The sequence below is a fragment of the Macaca mulatta genome, chromosome 4 (assembly GCF_049350105.2).
Source record: "Macaca mulatta isolate MMU2019108-1 chromosome 4, T2T-MMU8v2.0, whole genome shotgun sequence".
NCBI classification, from domain to species: domain Eukaryota; kingdom Metazoa; phylum Chordata; class Mammalia; order Primates; family Cercopithecidae; genus Macaca; species Macaca mulatta.
In genome coordinates, this window is record NC_133409.1 from 135936605 (window position 1) to 135958225 (window position 21621).

General features: G+C 42.2%; 1 protein-coding gene across 4 annotated transcripts in view; it reads left to right on the forward strand.

The window, feature by feature from the left end:
* The window catches only part of RCAN2 (regulator of calcineurin 2), a 258084-nt gene extending 242228 nt beyond the window's left edge, over positions 1–15856 (forward strand). For all 4 annotated transcript variants that reach the window (XM_015136495.3, XM_015136496.3, XM_015136494.3 and 1 more), the window contains one exon: positions 13297–15856. In XM_015136495.3, coding sequence (XP_014991981.1) covers positions 13297–13457 — 161 coding nt within the window. In that variant the 3' untranslated portion in view covers positions 13458–15856. The remainder of the gene's footprint in view (positions 1–13296) is intronic.
* The last annotated feature ends 5765 nt before the right edge of the window (positions 15857–21621 follow it).

The following is a 21621-nucleotide window of genomic DNA, read 5'->3' on the forward strand; positions in this document are numbered from 1 at the left end:
CAACTTACTGTCTTCTCTTCCTATTGAGGGAAAGAATGCATGTTTCATTCATTTTGGTATTCCCAGCACCTGAAACTACCTGGCACTTAATTGATGCTCAATAAATACTGGAGGAATTAATGCATGAATGAATGAATGAATAGAGCAGAGCTATTAGCCTGCCTAGAGATAGTTTCTTTACTGACAAATTGTTGCTTTCTTATAGCTTTAGCCAGACTCAGTCCAGAAGCATTAAATTCATGTTTTCTATAATTAGAGGACTTCTAGCATTTTCATTTAAAAAAACATGATTTAGTAAAATTTATTTTTAATCCTTTGGCAAAATCATTTCAGTAACAAATTATAACTAATTTCATGTTAAAGGATGACTACGTCAGTTCCAGAAGTACAGAAACAAATTAGAATGAGAGCAGAGAAAAGCAACTCAAATGATCAAAGGAATGGAGTTTTGCATTAGAGGAATGATGAACAGTGTTTAACTGGTAGAGCAGAGTGATTGAGAAGGTATGTAGACATTTAAAGCTGCTGGGAAAAAGTCAGTCTAAAGAAAGAACATTATGGAGCAGGGATCTAGAGTGAGATGGGACTCAGGCTAAGTCAACTGACTGGCTGCCCGCAGAGGCAATGGCACAATTTATTAGGATCCTTTCATGGAGAACAAATGAAACAGTAGGGATCCAGGCCACATCTCAGACAAGCAAGGGGCAAAACAGTCTCTAGTTCTTTAAGGAGGAATACTGGTGACCTTCTTTCAGAGAGGGACAAGTCCAATTCCTGAAAACTTCTAGAGTGGTCCTAGAAACAAACATAAAGAAAGCAGTGCAATTGTAATGGAACCATGATCAGACCCAAACCTGTGGGTGCCTATTGAAATCCTTTGAAATATTTAAGATGTTATGACAGGAGACAAAGGCCACGTTATATTCAAGAAGTGTCTGTCAGTTCTGTTTATTATACCGAGAGCAAGTTTATATTCTGAAAATTATGAGAGGCATAATTTTAAATATCCTTAATCGTTGTCCCCATGACTATTCTATCTTTGATCCAGAAAGTAAGTAAAATAGATAGTACACATTAGAAAATAAATAAATAAAAATAATGACTTAAAATTATGTGGGGATGAAGATAAATTACTATGCGCCAGGCACTGTTCTAAATACCTTACAATATTATTTAATGTTCACAGACAATAACAGGTATTATTATTGTCCTCAATTATACAGCTGGGAATGTGAGGCACAGAGTGGTTAAGTAACTTGTCCAAGGCGCACAGCTGCTAAATTAAAATATGTCCTCTGCCACTGGCAAGGAGAGTAAAGGATTGATTAAGCCAGCAACCTTGCCCTGGGAAGGGAAACATTTTTCTCTAGAAGAAATTTAAGATTGCTGTAAAGGAGAAATTTAAGAATACAAAACAACTTATGCCTCTCGTTCCCTCACATTTTATTTCTCTACTTTTTGGCACCCACTAAAACACACTACTGCATCAATTCTTTACAGTACATTTCATGCTTTTTTCTCATGTCCAGCAGGACGTGCAGAACCAAATTTGCCTTCCTTTGCTCTGTTGAAGGGGCAGTTATTGTCTCTATAACACAGAATCCTTGTGTGTTTCTATTAGTCCCTTGATGAATGTGTAGAAACCCATCAGTTTAACAGTGACCTAGACGGAATAAGATGGGCTCTGACCTTGAGGAGAATTATGAATTGAATATTTATTTTAAAATATCTGTTGTTCCTGACTCCAGAAGCAGTATGGTGCCAGGTTCTTTTTTGATGTAAAACAAAATAGGAAAAAAATAAAAACCCAGCCTAGCAAAATAGCTTATCTCCACCAATCAGCAGAAAATGGTAAAATAGAGATGCACGCGGCACTAACTGGATGGGAAATCAGAGGTGGGAAGCGAAATGCCGGCCTTTATTCTGCTAAGATGACTCTGGAAGGTCATGTTCATTGTCACTGAAAATGCCTGCAGGGAGCGATATGAAAAGTCATTGTCTCTTCTTTTTTTTCCTCCTGCTATTTTTAGCTCTTGTTAGGAAGATCAATTTTAGTTAACTGCAGAGAAGGGTTTTTAAAATGGTGCTTGAGTTTCAAGTTGCATTTGTCTGCTATATTTAGATTTTTTTCCAAATTCTTCTGTATCAAAACATGGCATAGTAAGGCAACTTTGCTGGTATTACTGCTTGATATGGTGTTTCCCCCAATGGAAAAAGATATTCCATTAACTAATGTAACCTATACTAAAGAAACATTTTCCATTCCAGGCTCTGATTCAGAGGTAGAAAAAAATTCAGTTTTTAAAATATAGATGAACACCTATATTTTTGGTGCATGTGGTATGAACATTATATAAGGCCTCAATTCTCGTTCAGCAATTGCTATATTCTCTGATCACAGAAACAATAGGCAAGTAAAACAGCGAGTGTCCAGTGTTCCTGTTAGCATAGTCTATCTGTGTCATACTCCACCTAAGGGACTCAGATTGGGATCCGGGAGCACATGTTCAAATTTTCCCATTTCCTTTTAAAGAATTGTCCCTGGAAAAAAAAAATAGGTTTTTTAAGAGGCTTTTCTTCCCAGTATATATTTCATTACTTTATCTTCCATCACTATGGAATAGCAGTATTAGAATACTTCCTTTTCTAATTTTACAGGTAAACAGGTAAACTGTAGAAAAACAGAAAAAACATATGACCAAAACCTGGGAAAATATGAATAACAAATCCTATTGCCCATAAAAAAAGTACTTTAAGGAAGAATCATTGTAGTGTTTACCCTTGCATTTTTTCTTATAGGTGTGTGTGTGTGTGTGTGTGTGTGTGTATGTGTCCTCACAGTTGTGGCAGGGGCTGGGCCCCTGACATGGGGCAAGGGAGAACAGGATGGTCCGTTCCCAGAGAGGACCCAGCCCACAGAGGGCTCTCCCAGGCAGCTCCCCTTTGCTTCATCTCCGCCACTTTCCTCTCACCCCATGTGGATGAGCCCATTTTCTCTGGTCTTTCTCCCTCTTTATCTTCCCACCTCTTTCCCCTCTGTGTTTCCCTTAGTTACCTTGCCTATACCTTCCCTCTGGGGTTCTGCTTCTTTTTCTTAACCATTAATTCAGGTCCTCAGTCAATCAGTTGATCCCATAAAGTACTTTGGGTCCTAAATGTCTCAGGAGGGGATGAAGATAAATCCCCCCATCCCCCATCTAGTATTAGAGAGAAACCTCCAGAAGATAAGCAAATGTTCTTATACTGAAATATATATAGCTCCCCTTATACCAAAACTACGAGTATGCTCTTTCTCTTCTTTCTCTTTCTCTCTCGCTCACTCTCATCCTCCTCCTTCCCCATCTTACCAAGGATGCCTTCTTATTTCCTACTTTGATATGGATCAGAACTGAGGAGGGGGAGGAAAGGAAAAAGAACCCTAATTATTTCATCAATATTTTCTTAAAATGCACCCATACGAGGCCTACTGAGGTAGAATGTCAGTTTGCAGCCCTGATGTCACCTGCAGCATCCCACCCTCATGCATGCCTAAATCTAGGAAGTAGTAAGGAGGTTACACCGGTCACCCAGTAGACCTGGATTAGAGTTCACCACTTTTCTCTGGGATCCACCAAAATTCAATAGGAGCTCATGGAAACACAAAAGAATCAGAGAGAAAAAAGTTTACAAAGGACTGAATTCCCTGGAATCTGTCTTTTAATCCCAAATCCTCTTTCCACTTCCACTTAGAAAATAAGTTCTTCCTCTGCTTCCAGATTGAGCTTGTGAATAGGCAGCTACCAAATAGCTATGATTTTTATGTTTCCAATAAGTCTCTCTGCACCTTTTATTTTATAGCTGTAAATGGAGATCCAACATGAAGAGAGGCTTTTCTCTTGCCTCAGGATAATGATTAAAACATAGGATGTGAGTTTGAATCTAGGTTCCACATTTTATTAGCTCTGTGACCTTGAGCAAGTTTCTTAACTTCTCTGTGCCTCTGCTTCTTCAATAGTAAAATCAGTTTGTGGCAAGCATCAAATGAGATAATCCATATAAAACTGTATAGCCAGTATCATACATAGGAAAGGCTCAGTGTATGTTACCTATTCATTACCACTTGATTTTCAAAGCCTTCTATTAAAATGTGTCACTGAGTGTGGTGGCTCACCTCTATAAATCCCAGCACTTTGGGAGGCTGAGGCAGGAGGATCAGTTGAGCCTAGGAGTTTGAGACCAGCCTAGGCAATGTAGTGAGGCCCCTGTCTCTACAAAAAATAAAAAATAAGATTATCTGGGTGTGGTGGTGCATACCTGTAGGGCCAGCTACTCAGGAGACAGAGGTGGGAGGATCACTTGAGCCCAAGAGGTCAAAACTGCAGTGAGCTGTGATCCTGCCCCTGGACTCCAGCCCAGGCAACAGAGCAAAGTGAGTCCCTGTCTCAATAAAAAAAAAAAAAAAAAAATGTTAAGTGCATGTGTTAAGCTCTTAGCTCAGTGCTGCTCAATGTGAAAGCTATGATATTTTAGAGTTGACAGTCCTACACATTGCAGTACATTTAGCATCCTTGGGTCTCACCTACTAAATGCCAACATCCACCCACATCATATGACAAAAAAAAATCCATTTCCAGACACCATTAGGGGTTTAACACTCTTATGTGAGAACCATACTAATTATACTTTCTCAAATGTGACAAAGACTTGTCAGAGGCATAGAGGCATAGAGCGCCTAGTAAGGGGTCAGTGGTGGGTGCAGAAAGAAGAGTGGAAGAGAGGTGAGACATATAGAGAAGCAACTCCTGCCTCCAAGCTTTGCTCACTCCTCTATCCCTTCCCAGACACACACACACTTTTTTCCTTCCCTATAGAAAACTAGGGGAAGACAAGAACAAAGAGAGTTTGCGTGGGCCATGTCCATTTATCAATTGCTACATAACAAACTATCCCAAAAATATAGGGCCTAAGACAACAGTCATTTATTTTGTTTACAAATCTGCCATTTGGGCCAGGCTCAGGGGGAAGGGTCATCTGTCCCATGCAGTGTTTCTGGGGCAGCACAACTGGGGGCTGGCAAGTGAACTTTGAAGATGATTCACTCACAGGGTTGGCAAAATGGTGCTGTTAGCTGAGAGTTCACTTAGACTCTGAGTCAGGGCCCTGGTTCTTCTTAACGTGGGCCTCTTCATGGGCTGCTTGGGCTTCCTTACAACTTAGACGTAGGGTTTCAAGCATGAGCATTCTGCAAGAGCAAAGTAGAAGTGCATGACGTATTTGTTACCTAATTCAGAAGTCACACTGCTACCTTCCACCACATAGGTTGAGGATCCCTTATTCAAAATGCTTGGGGCCAGAAGTGTTTTGCATTTTGGATATTTTTGGATTAGGGATATGCAACCTGTACTATATTTGTCAAGACAGTCATTAAAGCCTGCCCAGGATTGAAGGGAGAGAACACAGAGGGAACACTCCTTGATGAAACATTGTCAAGGTTCCAGGAGAGTATGTGGGGTGGGAGACATTATGACCATCTTTGGAAAACACAACCTGCTACCACAAATAACTTTCCTGTTGAGAATTCACCCGTAATATGAGAGATAATACAGTTTTAAAATGAGAAAAATGTAGAGGATCTTCTTTCAGAGTCCAAAGCTTCCTTCCCTAAGAGATGCAAATTAACTCAGTTTATAATTTATAGTCTTTTCATAATTTATTGTGTTGTCTTTTGAGAAGATTCATTGTCAAAGAGACCATGTCTAGAATAACTATCAATGGCCAAAACAAAACAAGGCAAGGTTCAGAAGGAATACATAATCCATCTTTAGCTAGAGAACAAATATTCACGAAAAATATGAGTTGCCATGAAAATGTATTAAAAGTGAAAGATAAAACTAGGCTCCCTGTCCGTAGAGTCACTTGTAGAATATGAAAACAGTGGGAAGTATGAGAGTTAGGGACAGAGAGGGACTATGAGCACATTCTTTGAAGTCAGGAAAACCTGAGTTCAAATCCTGGCTCTGGCATTTACTACCTGTGTGATCTCAACTTCCTGTTGTGTAACTAGACATTATGAAACCCACATGACAGAGCTGTTGTTATAATTAAAGATCTGTTTCATGCCAAGTAGTTACAGGCTTTCCTGTGCCTGGCATTTGTAAGTGCTCCATAAACAATTGTTACTATGTTTAGGGAATGTAGTGAGTTTCTATGACACCTACTGTGTGCTAGCACTGATAGAATGCTGATAAGAGGATAGACGCTTGCCTTTAAATGGTAAAAGCTAAAACTTACACAAGTTAAACTATAGGAAGAATATTCATGTGTGAGTACATACCAGACATCACACAAGTATGTTAGTAATGGCCAAGCTTGATGCTCTTCATAAATCAATCACATATTCATTGAACATTAACATGTACCTTAAGCTGCAGCAATCACAAAACATGAAGTCTTGACTTCCATGGTTTGGAATATAACACATTGCTAGAGGAAATAACTAATGAATAAGACAAAAGGTGATATAATTAAGTATTATAAATGAGTGTTTCTGACTATCTCAAAAAAAAAAGAAAAGCTGATATTCAAACGGCAACATAAGATTTTCTGTCTCATGAAAATAGAGGTATAGAAAAGGTTAGGAAGAGAGGAAAAAAGGAGAGAAAATTGCCAGTGATGACAGAGAAAGGGGAAGTGGTGGTTGGAGGAAAAGGGATAGGTTCATTTTGAAGACCAGATTATGTGATACCCACTACCGTGAGATGCAGCCTGTTATCATTCTCCCCTTACTGCCCTTTGCAATGGTGTCTCCACTGAGGAAAAGCTCTTTGCAATTGTTCAGCTGCTTAATTCTTTGACTATTGTGTGATGCAATCAGATTAGTTAATCATACTGGAAACCGGGAATTACTTGGGGGCAACAGTGGCCAAAATAATATCGCCCTAAATAATCATAACATGCATCTTGGGAGAGGGCTTTATCAAGTATTTGACACATATGTCTGTTTCATAGTATCCCAGTGATATGAGTGTTGTCCACATTGATGAGGAAAACTGAGGTTCAGAAATGTTATATAACTTTCTCAGAGTCACATTACTCATATGTGATAAGGTGAACTCTCCAACTGTTGTCTTAGGTGGCTTATTCTGGCACGGAAGTTAGTTCCTGTCATGGGGAAACTAGCAAAGAGTATTTTGAGTGGGAGGGTTAGTCATGAATAGGGTTATAACAAGGGGTGTGTGGGGAAGGAGCATGCAGAGAAGGGTTGCCAAGCAATGTTCAATAGTGCTTGGTGACTGATGACATGATGAAAGAGAAAGAAAATTCAAGGATGACTGACTCTAAGGATTTGCACCTAGAAGGCTGGAAGAATGATGGCACTTCTAAGAAGTGTGATAGCTGGGAAGGGAATCTAGATTGGCAGAGAAAATAATTCTACTTTAGACATGTGAGTTTGGAAAAGAGTAGTCAACTTACAGAGAGATGTCAGTAAGTCAGGATGCAGGTGTGAGATCAGGCCTGGATATGTAGCTCCTCATACGGTAGGAACTGGGGCTCATGATGACCAAGAGAAAGAATGTCCTGGGAAGAAGAGCAGCAGGTGCTGAGCAGAGCAAAGCCTGGCCTTGCCTGTTAGATGTGGCTGTATTTTGAAAGCCTCAGTAGTTCTGGGATTCTGTCTATTGCTTGGCAGTACACATACAAGGGCTTTGTCCAGCAGGCACTAAACTTTTAGGAGTATTTCTCCTTCCCTCCATCACTTGAGTTTTTCTTATTAGGAATCTAAACAATGAATCTCAAACTCTGCTCTAATACATAGACATGTCCCTCTGCTTCATCTCTCTACCCTTACCATGTCTGAATTTTGCTGATTTTTATAAACTTTGCATAATCATACTGATTATTTTAGAAAGAATTTAAGAGGTGGCCAAGTCATGACCCATAAGCCAAAGGTGGCATGAGAGAGAAACTCAGTGGCACTTGGGCTGCCAGCACCAACACATTTCTCTGCAATTGTACCATGTGAGGTTGTGTCATGTCACCAAGTTTCCCAGCCCCTGGCCAGCACAGGGACTCACCCTCCTCCCTCCTGAGAATGGGAAACAGCCCATGGGCACCCTCCCTCCCTCCTGCAGACATAGAGGAATTGGGACATTGTCACAAACATGTCTCCAGCCGCTTGGGAAAAGAGGAGACAGACCTTCGGCATCTATTTTAAGCAATGGCCAAACCTCAGTCAGTTCCAAAGGCCTGAATGAGAATTTAACTGTTAACCATGTGCTAAAAGGTTTTTCATTTACTTGGCTGAAAATTTGTTTCATGGGATAGGTAGAAAACCCCGACCAATGCACTTGTTGGTGACTTTTGATCCTGGTCTCCTTTCCGCACACCAAAGAGAGGACAGTTTCAATACTGGCAGAGGAGTGAGCATGTGATGGGTCAACGCTCTGCTTGTCTTATCAGAGAAATGCTGGTTCCATTGGTATGTTCTCGTTGCACCATGGCAGGACCTCCCACCCTGTGTGGGCAAGGCTTGACAGGCTCTCTGTCCCCAAACAAGCCCAGTTGGTCCCTGTGCCTGGTGACAGCATTGACGTCAGCCCTTGTGGTGGAGGAATTAGTTGAAGCCCAAAGGGAAAAAGAGGCCAAAAAAAGAAAAATTCAATCCAGCAAGACCAAAGCCATTTCTTTTTATTTTGTGAGCTCTCAGCAGCTGCTAAGCTTTGCTGGATTTCGATAGTAAGAAAGTTTCCAAGAATAGAACAGCGCAATGTCAGAGTTAATGGGATCACAGCAATAAAATATCTCTACTAGTGAGCAATCTGATGGTATTAAGTTGACGTGGAAGTTGCTTTGCACCCTGCACACAGAGCGGCCTCCCTGCTTGCCCTCCCATCCTGAGTGTGCCCCCAACACACCTACTCTGAGAGGAAAGCAACCACTTCTGAAGCTGTAAATACATTGCAATAGAGGTGTCTTCAGGCCAGTGACTCACGCCTGTAATCTAAGCACTTTGGGAGGCTGCGGCGGGTGTATTACCTGAGGTCAAGAGTTCGAGATCAGCCTGGCCAACATGTTGAAACCCCATCTCTGCTAAAAATACAAAAAATTAGCCGGGTGTGATGGCGGGTGCCTGTAATCCCAGCTATTTGGGAGGCTGAGGCAGGAGAATCATTTGAACCCAGGAGGCAAGAGGTTGCAGTGAGCCAAGATCACACCATTGCACTCTCCAGCCTGGGCAACAAGTGCAAAATACTGTCTCAAAAAAAAAGAAAAAAAAAAGATTCCTTTAAAGAAATGTTCGTTATCCAGGGCAGGGAGAACAAAAGGTTTAATCAAAGGCCTAGCTTTGTTAGATTTATTACAATGTCTTTAAAATGGCCAGCTTCTCGCTAACAGATGGAAAAAAGAAGAAGGGCGTCTGAGTTCTCTGAATTCTCTGGCCTGAGCCTTGCCCTCACCTCCACCCCAGGTCCTGCGTCTCTGTGGCAGGTTCCTTTCTATTCTTCATCTGAGGATAACAGAGGCCATTCCCCCTTCATCAATGCACTCCCCATCCACAGAGCAATGAATGAAACTACAGTGGCCACCAGTGTTTCTTCAAAAGGGGCTTCCGCTGCAAATATAAGAACTTAAAGAAATCCTATACACAAAAACAAGAATCACCACCATATTTGATGACTCAGCAAACATTTCTTTCTCTGTCTCTCTTTGGATGGTGTCTTTCATTTAGAATTGCAAGGACTTCCTGAAGGAAAGACAAAATTTGAGAAACGCTGGATGCAATCAACTCAATCACTGGTCACTGTTGGACTTTAAGTGACTTGATGTTCTTTCCTGAACAACAACTAGAACACCAAAGATGAATGGGAGCTAGTGGCTGGGAGCACCAGAGAAACTATCCAGGATTCCTTAGCTCCTTTCTTTTTTTTTTTTTTTTGAGACAGAGTCTTGCTCTGTGGCCCAGGCTGGAGTGCAGTGGCATGACCTCAGCTCACTGCAACTACTACTTACTGGGTTTAAGTGATTCTCATGCCTCAGCCTCCCCAGTAGCTGGGGCTACAGGCATGTACCACCATGCCCAGCTAATTTTTGTATTTTTAGTAGTGGTGGGGTTTCACCATGTTGACCAGGCTGGTCTTGAACTTCTGACCTCAAGTGATCTGCCCGCCTCGGCCTCCCAAAGTGCTGGCATTACAGGCATGAGACACCACGCCTGGCCTAAACTCTTTTTTTAACAAGCACTCCCAGTTAATTGTCAGATGTTTAAGAACCACTGCTCAGAGACACCCCCAACCAGAGCTGCCCACTCTGACCCAGAGCCTTTGATACAACCCTCAGATAAAGCTGGTTTGATGTAGGTTTCTCTCCTTAGCAATGTCTGCAGATGATCTGTTTACCTGGGGACGTGGATAAAAATGCCAAAATATTTTAGGGAGAACAGAACCCACACAATTAAGTGAACCTTACTTAGCATCGATACATACAGCACTACACCACTTATGTGTGGTATGCAACTTCCCCATGGATTACAGTGTCGCTGGGTTAATGCCAACTACCAATTCTTGCTCCACAAGGCAAGATAGCAAAGAATAGCATGAATGGTCAGGCAGGCATCTCCTTCCTGGCTCTCCCCTGTATTTCTGCTCCTGTCACTGTCTTCTGTATCAGACTGGGCCACATCAGCTCGCTTGTATCAGAGATTCAATGCTTTTTGATGTAGTTCTCCCTACCTATGATTTCACCACTTCTAGACTTTAAATACAGAGTCATATCAGCCATACTTCAATGGCTGTAGCTGGTTCTATTTTTCTGTACTATTAATATCCAGGGAAATGCTGGAGCTGTAACACTTTCTGTGAAATATTTGCTGCCCTCACCCAGGAAAGCCTTTCTTTATACAGCAGGATGTCGAGGGCAAGAGTTGCCCAATAGAGACTTCTCTGACTCTTAACTGAATGAGCACACTCTCAGCAGGGTATGGCTGTGTTCGTTTGCTAAAGTTGCCATAACAAAGTGCCACAAACTTCCAGGTGCAGTGGCTCACACCTGTAATCCCAGCACTTTGGGAGTCCAAGGTGGGCGGATCACCTGAGATCAGGAATTCGAGACCAGCCTGACCAACATGGTGAAACTCTGTCTCTACTAAAAATACAAAAATTAGCCAGGCGTGGTGGTGCACACCTATAATCCCAGCTACTAGGGAGGCTGAGGCATGAGAATTGCTTGAACCTGGGAGGTGGAGGTTGCAGTGAGCTGAGATTATGCCACTGTACTCCAGCCTGGGCAACAGAGCGAGACTCTGTCTCAAAAAAAAAAAAAAAAAAAAAAAAAAAAGTGCCACAAACCGAGTGGCTTTTATGACAAAAATTTATTGACTCACTGTTCTGGAATTTAGAAGTTCAGGTCAAAGTGTGCACAGGACCATGTTGTCTCTGAAGGTGTCAGGGAGGGATCTGTTCCTGGCCTTCCCTAGCTTCGGGTAGTTCCTTGGCTTATGGCTGCATAACCTCAGTCTTCACAGGGCATTCTCCCTGGGTGTATGTCAATGTCCAACCTTCCTTTTTCTACAAAGGTGCTAGTCATATTGAAGTAGAGCCCACCCTAATGACCTCATCTTAATTTGATCATCTGCAAAGACCTTATTTCCAAATAAAGTTACTTTCACAACTACTGGAGGATAGTTAGGACCTCAACATCTTTTGAGGGGACTTGATTCAAGCAATAACAATGGCTGTCTCTGAATGTCTACATCCTTCCCAGCATCACTTAGAAGAGCTTTGATATTTATTGCATTATCGGTGCTCCTCATTCCCAGCATCAGCATCCAGAATTTAAAACTACCTTGTGAAAGTTTGCCATTTGTACCATTAAGGCTTACCAAGATATGCACAGTAGCACGTAATTAGTGTCCTGTCACTGGAACTGACAATACTTGCTCCAGCCATCCAGTGGAGGCACTTGTAAGACTGAGAATAGCAGATTCCTGGGCTGCATGGGGTCTGGCTTTGATCCTGGAAGAAGGGCAGGATTTAGGGAACTCTGGAAGATAAGTGAGGCTATGCCAAGTAAAAGTAGCTAGTTTGGTGGCCCTAAGAATTTAGCTGTCATCATTAGGGGCCAACAGGTAAACCAGTTTGACCGAAACAAAGAAGGAATCGACGCAGGTAGTGTTGGAAAAGATTGGTGAGAGATTACGCAGGGTCTTCTGTGCTAGACTAAAAAATTTATACTTGATCTTGTGAGATCTAGAGAGCCACTAACCAGGAGGATGTCTTGGAGTCATTGTTTTTGGAAGACTTTTCTTTTGATCCACGAAAGTTGGGAAGTGAAGGATGGGATGTCTGGAGAGGATTAAGATGAGTATGTCAACAATGAAGTTGAAAAGTTACAAGCATGGAGGTTGAGAATGCCACCTCCTCCTACCCTATCACCTGGAGGTCTTCTGTTTGTCTTTTAGACCCAGATCAGCTGCCAGTCCACTAGGACGCCTTTCCTTACCACTTGATGCCATAGTCCTTAACATACATTGCCACCATAGTACTCACCATTTTATACTGTGATATGTTCTATCTCCACATGTCTCCACTGGACTGTGCACTTGTGAAAGGCACAAATACTTTTTATTCTGCCTTGTAGCCTTTATGAGTAGCAATAGACCATGAGAGATGCTCAAGACACATCTACTGAAGCAACAGAAAGACAGAAAGCCAGTCAGCTAACAGCAATTTGACTATAATATAAGCCAGTCAAGAATGTAGACACTTGGAACTAGAAAGGGCCTTGATGGTCATCTAACCCAGTTACTCAGTAACCACTGAATCTCCTGGGCATGTGATGACCCTGCCTTATTCCATCCTGGAGCAACTCTGACTGTAAGAAGTGTACTGCTGGAGGGGAACTCAGAGACTACCATATTCAAAAGATAAAGAAGTGAAGTGATTGGCTCAAGATTACTCAACAATTAGCAGCAAGGTTGGAAAATAGAAGAGAAACTAATATGACTAACCGCCAAGCCCATCCAGTCCTCACCACCATCCTACAGAGTGGAGGTATTACCATGTTGAAATTTACAGCAAAGGATGTGAAGGCTAAGAGGTATTGAGTGGCTTGTTTGGGGTTGCACAGTTGATAAGTTGCAGAGCCAGGATATAAGGAAATTGATCTTCCACTTGCCGACACCCTGTGCCATCCCTGCATAAGATCGCAGGCTTCCTGAGACCCTGGAAAATGCTCCTCTCATTTCCTAAGCAGACCCTGCTCCAGGAGCTCTTTTGAAATCCCTCCCTCTTTCTCACTTCCATTTTCCTTGCTTTTCAGGAGAGAAGTATGAGCTCCATGCAGGGACTGAGTCCACCCCAAGTGTCGTCGTCCACGTGTGCGACAGTGACATAGAGGAAGAAGAGGACCCAAAGACTTCCCCAAAGCCAAAAATCATCCAAACTCGGCGTCCTGGCCTGCCGCCCTCCGTGTCCAACTGAGCTGCCTGCTCCGCCTCGACGATAATAGCCGTCTCCTCTTTATCATGCTTTTTCCCCCGTTGTTTGTCAAAAAAAAATTGCCTTTAAATTCCTGGGTGTTTGGTTGTTTGAGATTCCTTCCTTGTTATCAAGCCTCTCGGACAAAAGGGCTAGGAAAAGGTGATATGTCTCCTGATCATATCATACCCATTAAGTAAAACCCATTATTTAGAAGGTTCTAGGGAAAAAAGTAGTATTTTCTTATTAAACAATCAGCACAGCCTATATCTTTGTTCTCTCATGTTGATCCAAGCCAGAGACATCAGTAACAAATAGCACCTGTGTTGTTTGTGAGCTGTTTCAGTCCCAGTCCTGACGTGTGTGCATTGTTCTTTCCTGGCCACTTAAATAGGACCATATGTAAACTTGACTTTGACTGCATGAGATATCCCTGTCTGGTCTCACTCAGTCCTCTGCATCCCGACATTCCCAGGACATGCATGATCACCAGCATTTATTTTCATGATTTGAGGATATCCTATAACTCACAGATTGTCAGCATCCAGCCATGTCCTATCTAGATTAGGAAAATGATCAGCATATTCCAGCTCAACAAGTCTGGGTATATTCACTATTGTGAGTCGATACACCATAGCTCTGTTGAAATTCCTGGAGGCAAAATTGAGCTTGGCCCCAAAGATATTCCTCAATAGATTTCAAACACCACTCCCCTGTAGAACTTTCCCAGCCTCGTTTGGGGAGGCTTGTCCAGGGTGATAGAGATCGATTTCAGACAAACCTATTTATTACAAAAGTTTCATGGTGTCTGAATGATTGTTTTCTCTCTTTGTATATTTGTACAAATGTTTCAGCTGTGCTTTTAAAATCTGGATGTTTTTTATTTAGTGATTGTTCAACCATTAGCTGCTTCAAAACATAATGTGCATTGCTTATGAATGCCTTCATATACTAATACAGATACTCTGATAATATTACGCTCTAGTAAGGATCATGCTGAATTTTGAAAGGACACAAAACATCTAATGCCAATATATACATGATTAGCTAACATCTTTGCTATCAAGACCACTTGTTTTTAAATAAAGATGCAAGTGTCCGTTGTAGATTATTGGGATGAAGCTAAATCTCCAGAATGCAGCAGCAGCTGAGCATGTTAAAATGGGGAAGGATGATAGATACATGTATGCTGGTCCTACTCACGCAATGCCCGTGTGCTCAAAAAAGTTATTTGTTTTTGTTACGTGTGATTTTTCTATTTCTCTAGCCCAAAGTGCATTACAGAAGATACACCTATAGAACCATTACCTTCTGCTATATGTGCCAGGCCTCATCTACTCCTGTACATTAATGAATTACTTTAGATGCAAATGCAGATTACAATGGAGTGGGGGAAGTACTTTCATTACCCAAGCCTCAGAAAAACAAGAACAACAACACAGCAAACAGCTTGAGGGATTGTTGTGGTTTTTGACTAAGGTGTATGTTAGTTTCATCAGAAACTTAAAACATAGACTGATCACTCAGAAATTAAAGTCCGTTTTACTGTGAATATAGCAATATAGTACTGGACACAGTACAGATGAAACTGAGGAGAGCATTGCTTGTAAAATCCTGAGTTTCCATAAGGAAAATGAAAACTCCTTTTAAAAATAAAATCTGAGGAGTGTACAGTAAGCATATGCTTTGACTTTCCTTTGCTGTGGAGGTTTTTGGTTTTTCATTGATGATTAATGACTACAGACTTAGTAGTGGAGAAATGGTGTCCTCTAGTGGAAGAAATAGTAGACTCAGCTATTCAGATGCAGAGCACTGCAGCAGCCAGCCTTTCGGAGCTGACTCTTCTTAGTCATCTGTGGGGTCATTTGACTTTTTAAGCTACCCTGAATTTTCAGAATGCAGGTTCTAAAGAAATCTAGGTGAGAGAAAATGTTTGAAAATGATTTTTAAATGTTTTTTAAAAGACACATCCGACATTTTTAACCACTTAGTAAAAGTTGAAATGACCATTCTGTGTAGTCATAAAAGAAACATAATGAAGTATATGGCCTCTGGAGTTAGTCTTAGTAAAACTTGCTGCTCTGTGTCAGTGTTAACCTGTCGCAGATCAAGTAATTCTTTCACTAGGTTGGGTTTGGGGAGGGGGAAAAGAGGGGCTTTTCCTAGGAGAACGGTACGAAATGGAAAGACTCCTTGAAGTGTTGCAAGGGAACCTCCTAGCACTGTGAAAGCCAGAATCGCCTCAGCATTTCCATGACACACATTATGCAAACCTCTTTAGCACTATTTTAAGTTTGAAAAGTTTAACAATGAAGGGGGAGGGGAAGATTTCCACCAACTGAATCATTTGTGCACGTGTATAGCTCAAAGAGCTTAGACTTCAAATATATCTGGTGAATGACTCTTTGTCCACGTGGTGTAATTTCTGTGTTGTCGACCTGAGTTGGGTTTTCTTGAGGGGTAATTGTGGAGGAGTGCATTTCAACCTAGAGTTTTTCTAAGACGTCCCCAACGTATGGGGTTAACCCATATACCTAGGTTCTTCCTGAAAGTGGGGGAAGCTGGGTGGCAGCCATCTCTTGGGGGAAGGGGGCCTTGAGCAGGGTCTGGAGGGCTGTGTTGGCCTCTGATAAGAGGAACTGGGAGAGGTCCCTGTTTTATTGCCCTGTTTCAACATCTTGGTGCTAAAAGCCATTTCAACTGTATAAGAACCTCTTTTAATGTCTTCCCACTCTATTCTCTTGCTAAAAACACTGTAAGAGACCTAAGTTGGCAAAAAATTATTATTCAGGGAAAAAGCACTATAATAATCTAAATGATTAATACATTAGATTTCATTAAAATGAAGAGCTTCTGTTCATCAGATGGGTATTAGGAGAATGAAGAGGGACAGCATGAGACTGGAAAAGGATATTTGAGACACATGTAGTTGTCAAATAAATTATATCCAAAATGTTTTTTAAAAAAACTACAAATGGCACACGCCTGTAATCCCAGCACTTTGGGAGGCCGAGGCAGGTGGATCACAAGGTCAGGAGATCGAGACTATCCTGGCTAACACGGTGAAACCCCGTCTCTACTAAAAATGCAAAAAATTAGCCGGGCGTGGTGGCGGGCGCCTGTAGTCCCAGCTACTTGGGAGGCTGAGGCAGGAGAATGGCGTGAACCCGGGAGGCGGAGCTTGCAGTGAGCCGAGATCACGCCACTGCACTCCAGCCTGGGCGACAGAGTAAGATTCCGTCTCAAAAAAACAAAAAACCTACAAATAAGGAAAACATAGACAATCCATTTCTTGAATCATCAAAATAATTTCAAAGGCACTTCACACATACAGGCAATTCACATACACACAGACATACACAAAATACCCAGATGACCCATTAACATTCAAAAGATGCTCAACTTCATTGCTTATCAGACAAAAGCAAAAGATAATCTCGGAGATACTACACAGAGCTATCAGAATGACTAAAATTAAGTCTGGGAAATAAAAAGTTCTGGTAAGGATATGAAGGAATGGGAACTGTCATGCGCCACTGGTGGAGTGTCGACTGGTACTGCCACTTCACTGCACTATTTGGTAGTATCTGCTAAAGCTAACAGGCCTCTCTGGGAGCAGTTCCACTCCAAGGCATGCACCTAGCAGATATGAGTGCTCACATCTATCAAAATACTTGTAGAATAATGTCCCCAGCAAAGTTGTTCGTCATAGCCATTAACTGGATACAACCCCAAAGTCCTTCAACTATAGAATAAGCTGTGCTATCCTCACACAAAGGAATGTTACAAAGCAATAAGACACATAAACCAGTGGTACACAGGAACATGATGGATCTCAAAATCGTATTTTGAGCAAAAAAGAAAAACTAGACATGAAAGAATACATAATGTATGACTCCTTTTAGCAAGCTGAGAAAGTCAAAACTGACCTATATAAATAGAAATAATAGTGGCTGTTATGAAAACAACTTAGGACTGTAAGGTCCCCCACCCCAACCCCCAAACTAAGAAAGCACTAAGAGTTCAAAGAATGACTCAGACAAGTCCAGCGTGAGGAGTAGATGAGTTTATTGGGACTTACATACAGGGCACTCCAGGATGGCAGCAGGATAGCTCTAGAGATCCGCCCTGCCTCCCATCCATAAACTGCTTTTAAGCTAATTTTCTAGCTCTTTGCCTACATGTTTGAAAAATGCAACTGTTTTTCTTGGTAGGTCCTCAGATACTCTCCGGGATGTTTAGGTTCTCAGGGACACCTGCTCCTTAGCTCGGCACCAGGGTCTTGGCTCACTGCCTGGCCCTCAGAGTTCAGGCAACAGACTTACACCCTTTGGGAACCTGGTGGGGGAGCTGTCACAGTACAGTGGCTACCTCTGAGATGGTACTGCCTGGGAGGAACCCTCTCATGTGGAAGCCTTCCGAGGTGCCATAAATATTCTACATCTCGATCCTGATCTCCATATGGATGTATACACATGTAAAATTCAGTTAAAATGTGTGCCATATACCACAGTAAGTTATACCTCAACTAAAACAAAAGCTGTTCTCCCTGAGAATGGATAAGAAGGAACCTTTAGTTGTGACGGGGGTTTAGAATGTCCTCATACTAGAAACATAAGTCTCCCATCTCATGTCTGTGAGATATTTCCATATATTCAAAGCCTTCATTTACAAATGTGTAAATAAGTGTTCCTTTTTAAATGAGAGAGCACAGGACTTAGGCTCTGGGTGAAACACTGTTCATTCAAATAACAAATAAACTGTGTGCCTGACACTGGGTTTTCAGTGGTGAACAAGGTAGCTTTTGTCCCTGCCATTTCAGGGAGAGGAGTCTAGCATGGAAAAGAGATAAGAAATGAGCAAATAATGGCCACAGATTCTCATAGGAGAATACAGTGAAGGAAGCCAAAAGTATACTATGAGAATCGAGAATAAAAGTGGAGGATCACAGTCGGGGAAGGCCTCTCTAAAGAGGGAACATTTAAGCCGACCTGGAGGCTGGCCATGGAAATGCTGCGAGAAAAGCATTCCAGGCAGCAGGGCTGAAGGCTGCGACTCTGGAAAGGCCTTGTCTTATCGTGTTGGAGGAGCCTGAGGGATTTTGTTTGTATGGCTGAGGTACAGGGAGTGAGGGTGAGCACAGTTTAGGATGAGGTTGGAAGGCAGGTGGCCGGGGGGCAGGCTCAGTAGAACCTATTATTAATAGGCCAGGCTAGGCGGTTTGAGGTTCATTTTAAGGGTTTCAAAAAGGGAATTATATGACCCAATTCATCTGGTAAATCCTAACACAAACAAGAAGTTTCCTAACACAAAGCTACAGCCCAAAATGTCCAGATACTCTGTAGCGTTGGGGCTTGACTGATCTTGTCCACTTTAGGCTTGAAGATAGCTTTCGATAGCTTTCATGCTCCTCACTGCAATCTTATCTATTAATACCAGATGAATTCTCAATATCCAACATCAATATGCAGTGTCTTGTTGTGAAGTTTTTTTTTTTTCTTCCCCTGCCCACGTCATTTACAAAGCCTCAGTGCAGAAGAGGGGGAACAGAGCAGGTGATAAAGGAAGATAAGTCAGTGATTCAGGGAAACATTCATTTAGCTGCTGGTACAGCATGTCCCTGCCAGAAGCCACCATGCTGAGCGTCATTGAACATTTGGCAGGCTTTCCCCTTAAATTTATGCAATCTGAGAAAGGGAAAATTTCAAGCAAAAAGTTTTCTGTCAAGCTCATTCATCTGCACCTTTCAAAGAAAGTCTGGGGAAATGTTATTGGAGTTGATTCAGGAGCTTTTTATGTCTCTAAAAGGAAGCCATATTTAAGGTTAGTCATGTGTATGTGTACGCAAGCACATTTGGTATAGGTTGGAAATAGGAAATCCAAAATAGGCGGAAATGGATGAAACACTGTGCTAAAGAATTCATTCACAATACCTCCTTGATTCTTTTCTGTTATTTTCCATTCTCAACCAATAATTGAGTTAGAAAACTTTTAGGGTTGGACGGGACTATGGGGCCTTCTTGACTAGTTGCCATCATTAGGAAAATCATTACTGTTCCCCAAACAGTCTTTGGATTTGCCAGTAGGGTATTTTATTCTTAAAACAAGATTTATAGTTTCCCTACAAAGCTGCCAAGTTCAACACCTTGATAGTCCATCTGATGTGCTGTGGTGGATGCTGTAGTCCTAGCTCCCCATTTCAGAGTGGAAACACTCATACCCCCCAATGCTGGGAGGGTTGGAGGGTTATGACTCGCTGCTGAGTGGCCAGGCATTGCTCTCAGCTGGAGGATGCTCCCCGCCAAGGTCTCACCCTCCTCAGGGACAGCCTGCATCCAGTGACTAGTCAAGGAAGGCCTTCCCTTGGGCCATTCCAGCTCCAGAGATATCCCCGTGGGATAGGCTGAGGCCCGGTATTTCAGTTCAACTCTGCCTTTATCCCTAACAGGTGAGGACTCTAAAGTCACCCCAGTAAACCTCCTGCATGTACATCTCCCTCTCAGAGTCTAAGTCCTGAAGAAACTAACCTAACACTTACATCATCCTCAACTTTTGAGTGCCCTTCTTCCATCACTTTTGAGTGCCCTGGAATTGTACAACTCTTTCCCGTCACTGCTGTTTCACTGCTGAATCACTGCTGTTTCATTCTTAAGATGGATTGGTTGTGCTAGGGGTTAGCAGATTTTCCAAAAGCAGCACAGCAAAGTTCTTCATGCTTTCTTTGTGTTGTCCTGCTGAATTCAGGTGGGGGGTAGGTAGCGTAGACATGCAAGTGACTTGGTACAAAGTTCCTCAGTGAAGAAAGGAGGGCTTCTCTCAACCATCCCGGTGGAGTGAGGAGGACAATGGATGCCTGTTCAGCTCTTGTCAGGGGCCTTCATGAAAAACACGGGTCTGTAACAGGGAGGGTAGAACCCGAATTCTGGCCCATGTGCCACCCTCAGCTCACCTCAAAAGATGTCACCACCTCCCTATCAACCTTGTATATGAGAAAGGGATGAGGATTGTGTATGTGACTTTAGACAAGTTACTAAAGTCCCTACAACTCAGTTTCCTCTCCTGTGAAATGGGCATGAAAATCTACCTTTGTCATGAGGACTTAATAAGATAATAACAGTAACAATTATTATTGGAGGGCCGGTTAATGACTACATTCACAAGTTTTACTGCCACGGGACCTAGGTTTAAACCCCAGCTCTGCTGCTTGGTAAACTTATGATCTTGGACAAGTTTTTTTAACTTAAGTTTTGGTTTGCACATCTATTAAATGTAAAGGATGATAGTATCTGTCTCATAGAGTTAGTAGGGATTGAATGAGAAACAGCATCACGTGCTGTGTACATAGGAAGTCCTCATCCAAAGCTCTTTATGCATCAGGCCCCACATGGAGCACCTGGCATTCGTACCCTCGGTCTTCATGATGGCACCTTCATTGTTACCACTCTTCAGAAATAATAGCATTTATAGAGTGCTTATACTGTGTCAAGAGCTCTTGTAAGTTCTTTACATTCTTCTTTTTTTTATTTTTATTTTTTTGAGGCGGAGTTTCACTCTCGTTGCCCAGGCTGGAATGCAATGACACGATCTCAGCTCACCACAACCTCTGCATCCCGGGTTAAAGCAATTCTTCTGCCTCAGCCTCCCCAAGTATCTAGGATTACAGGCATGCACCACCACACCCAGCTAATTTTATATTTTTAGTAGAGACGGGGTTTCACCATGTTGGTCAGGCTGGTCGTGAACTCCCAACTTCAGGTGATCCGCCTGCCTTGGCCTCCCAAAGTGCTGGGATTACAGGCTTGAGCCACTGCACCTGGCCAAGTTCTTTACATTCTTATTTAATTCTCTCTATGATGTTATGATGAAGGCACTGATATCCACATTTTACATGTGAGGCAACTAAAGCCCAGAAAAGTTAAGTCTTTGGTACTCAAAGCATGTTCTATGCACTGCAGCATCTGCATCTGCATCCCCTGGGAGCTGGTTAGAGATGCAGAGTCTCAAGCGCCCCCCGACCTACTGAAACAGAATCTGCCCTTTAACAAGATCCTCCCTTCATTCCCAGCACTTTAAAGTTTAAGAAGCACTCAAGATCAAGGGCCTGATATATCCCTAGCAGGGCTATGATTGCAGAGCACATACTTTTAACTGCCTCTGTGTATGAAAT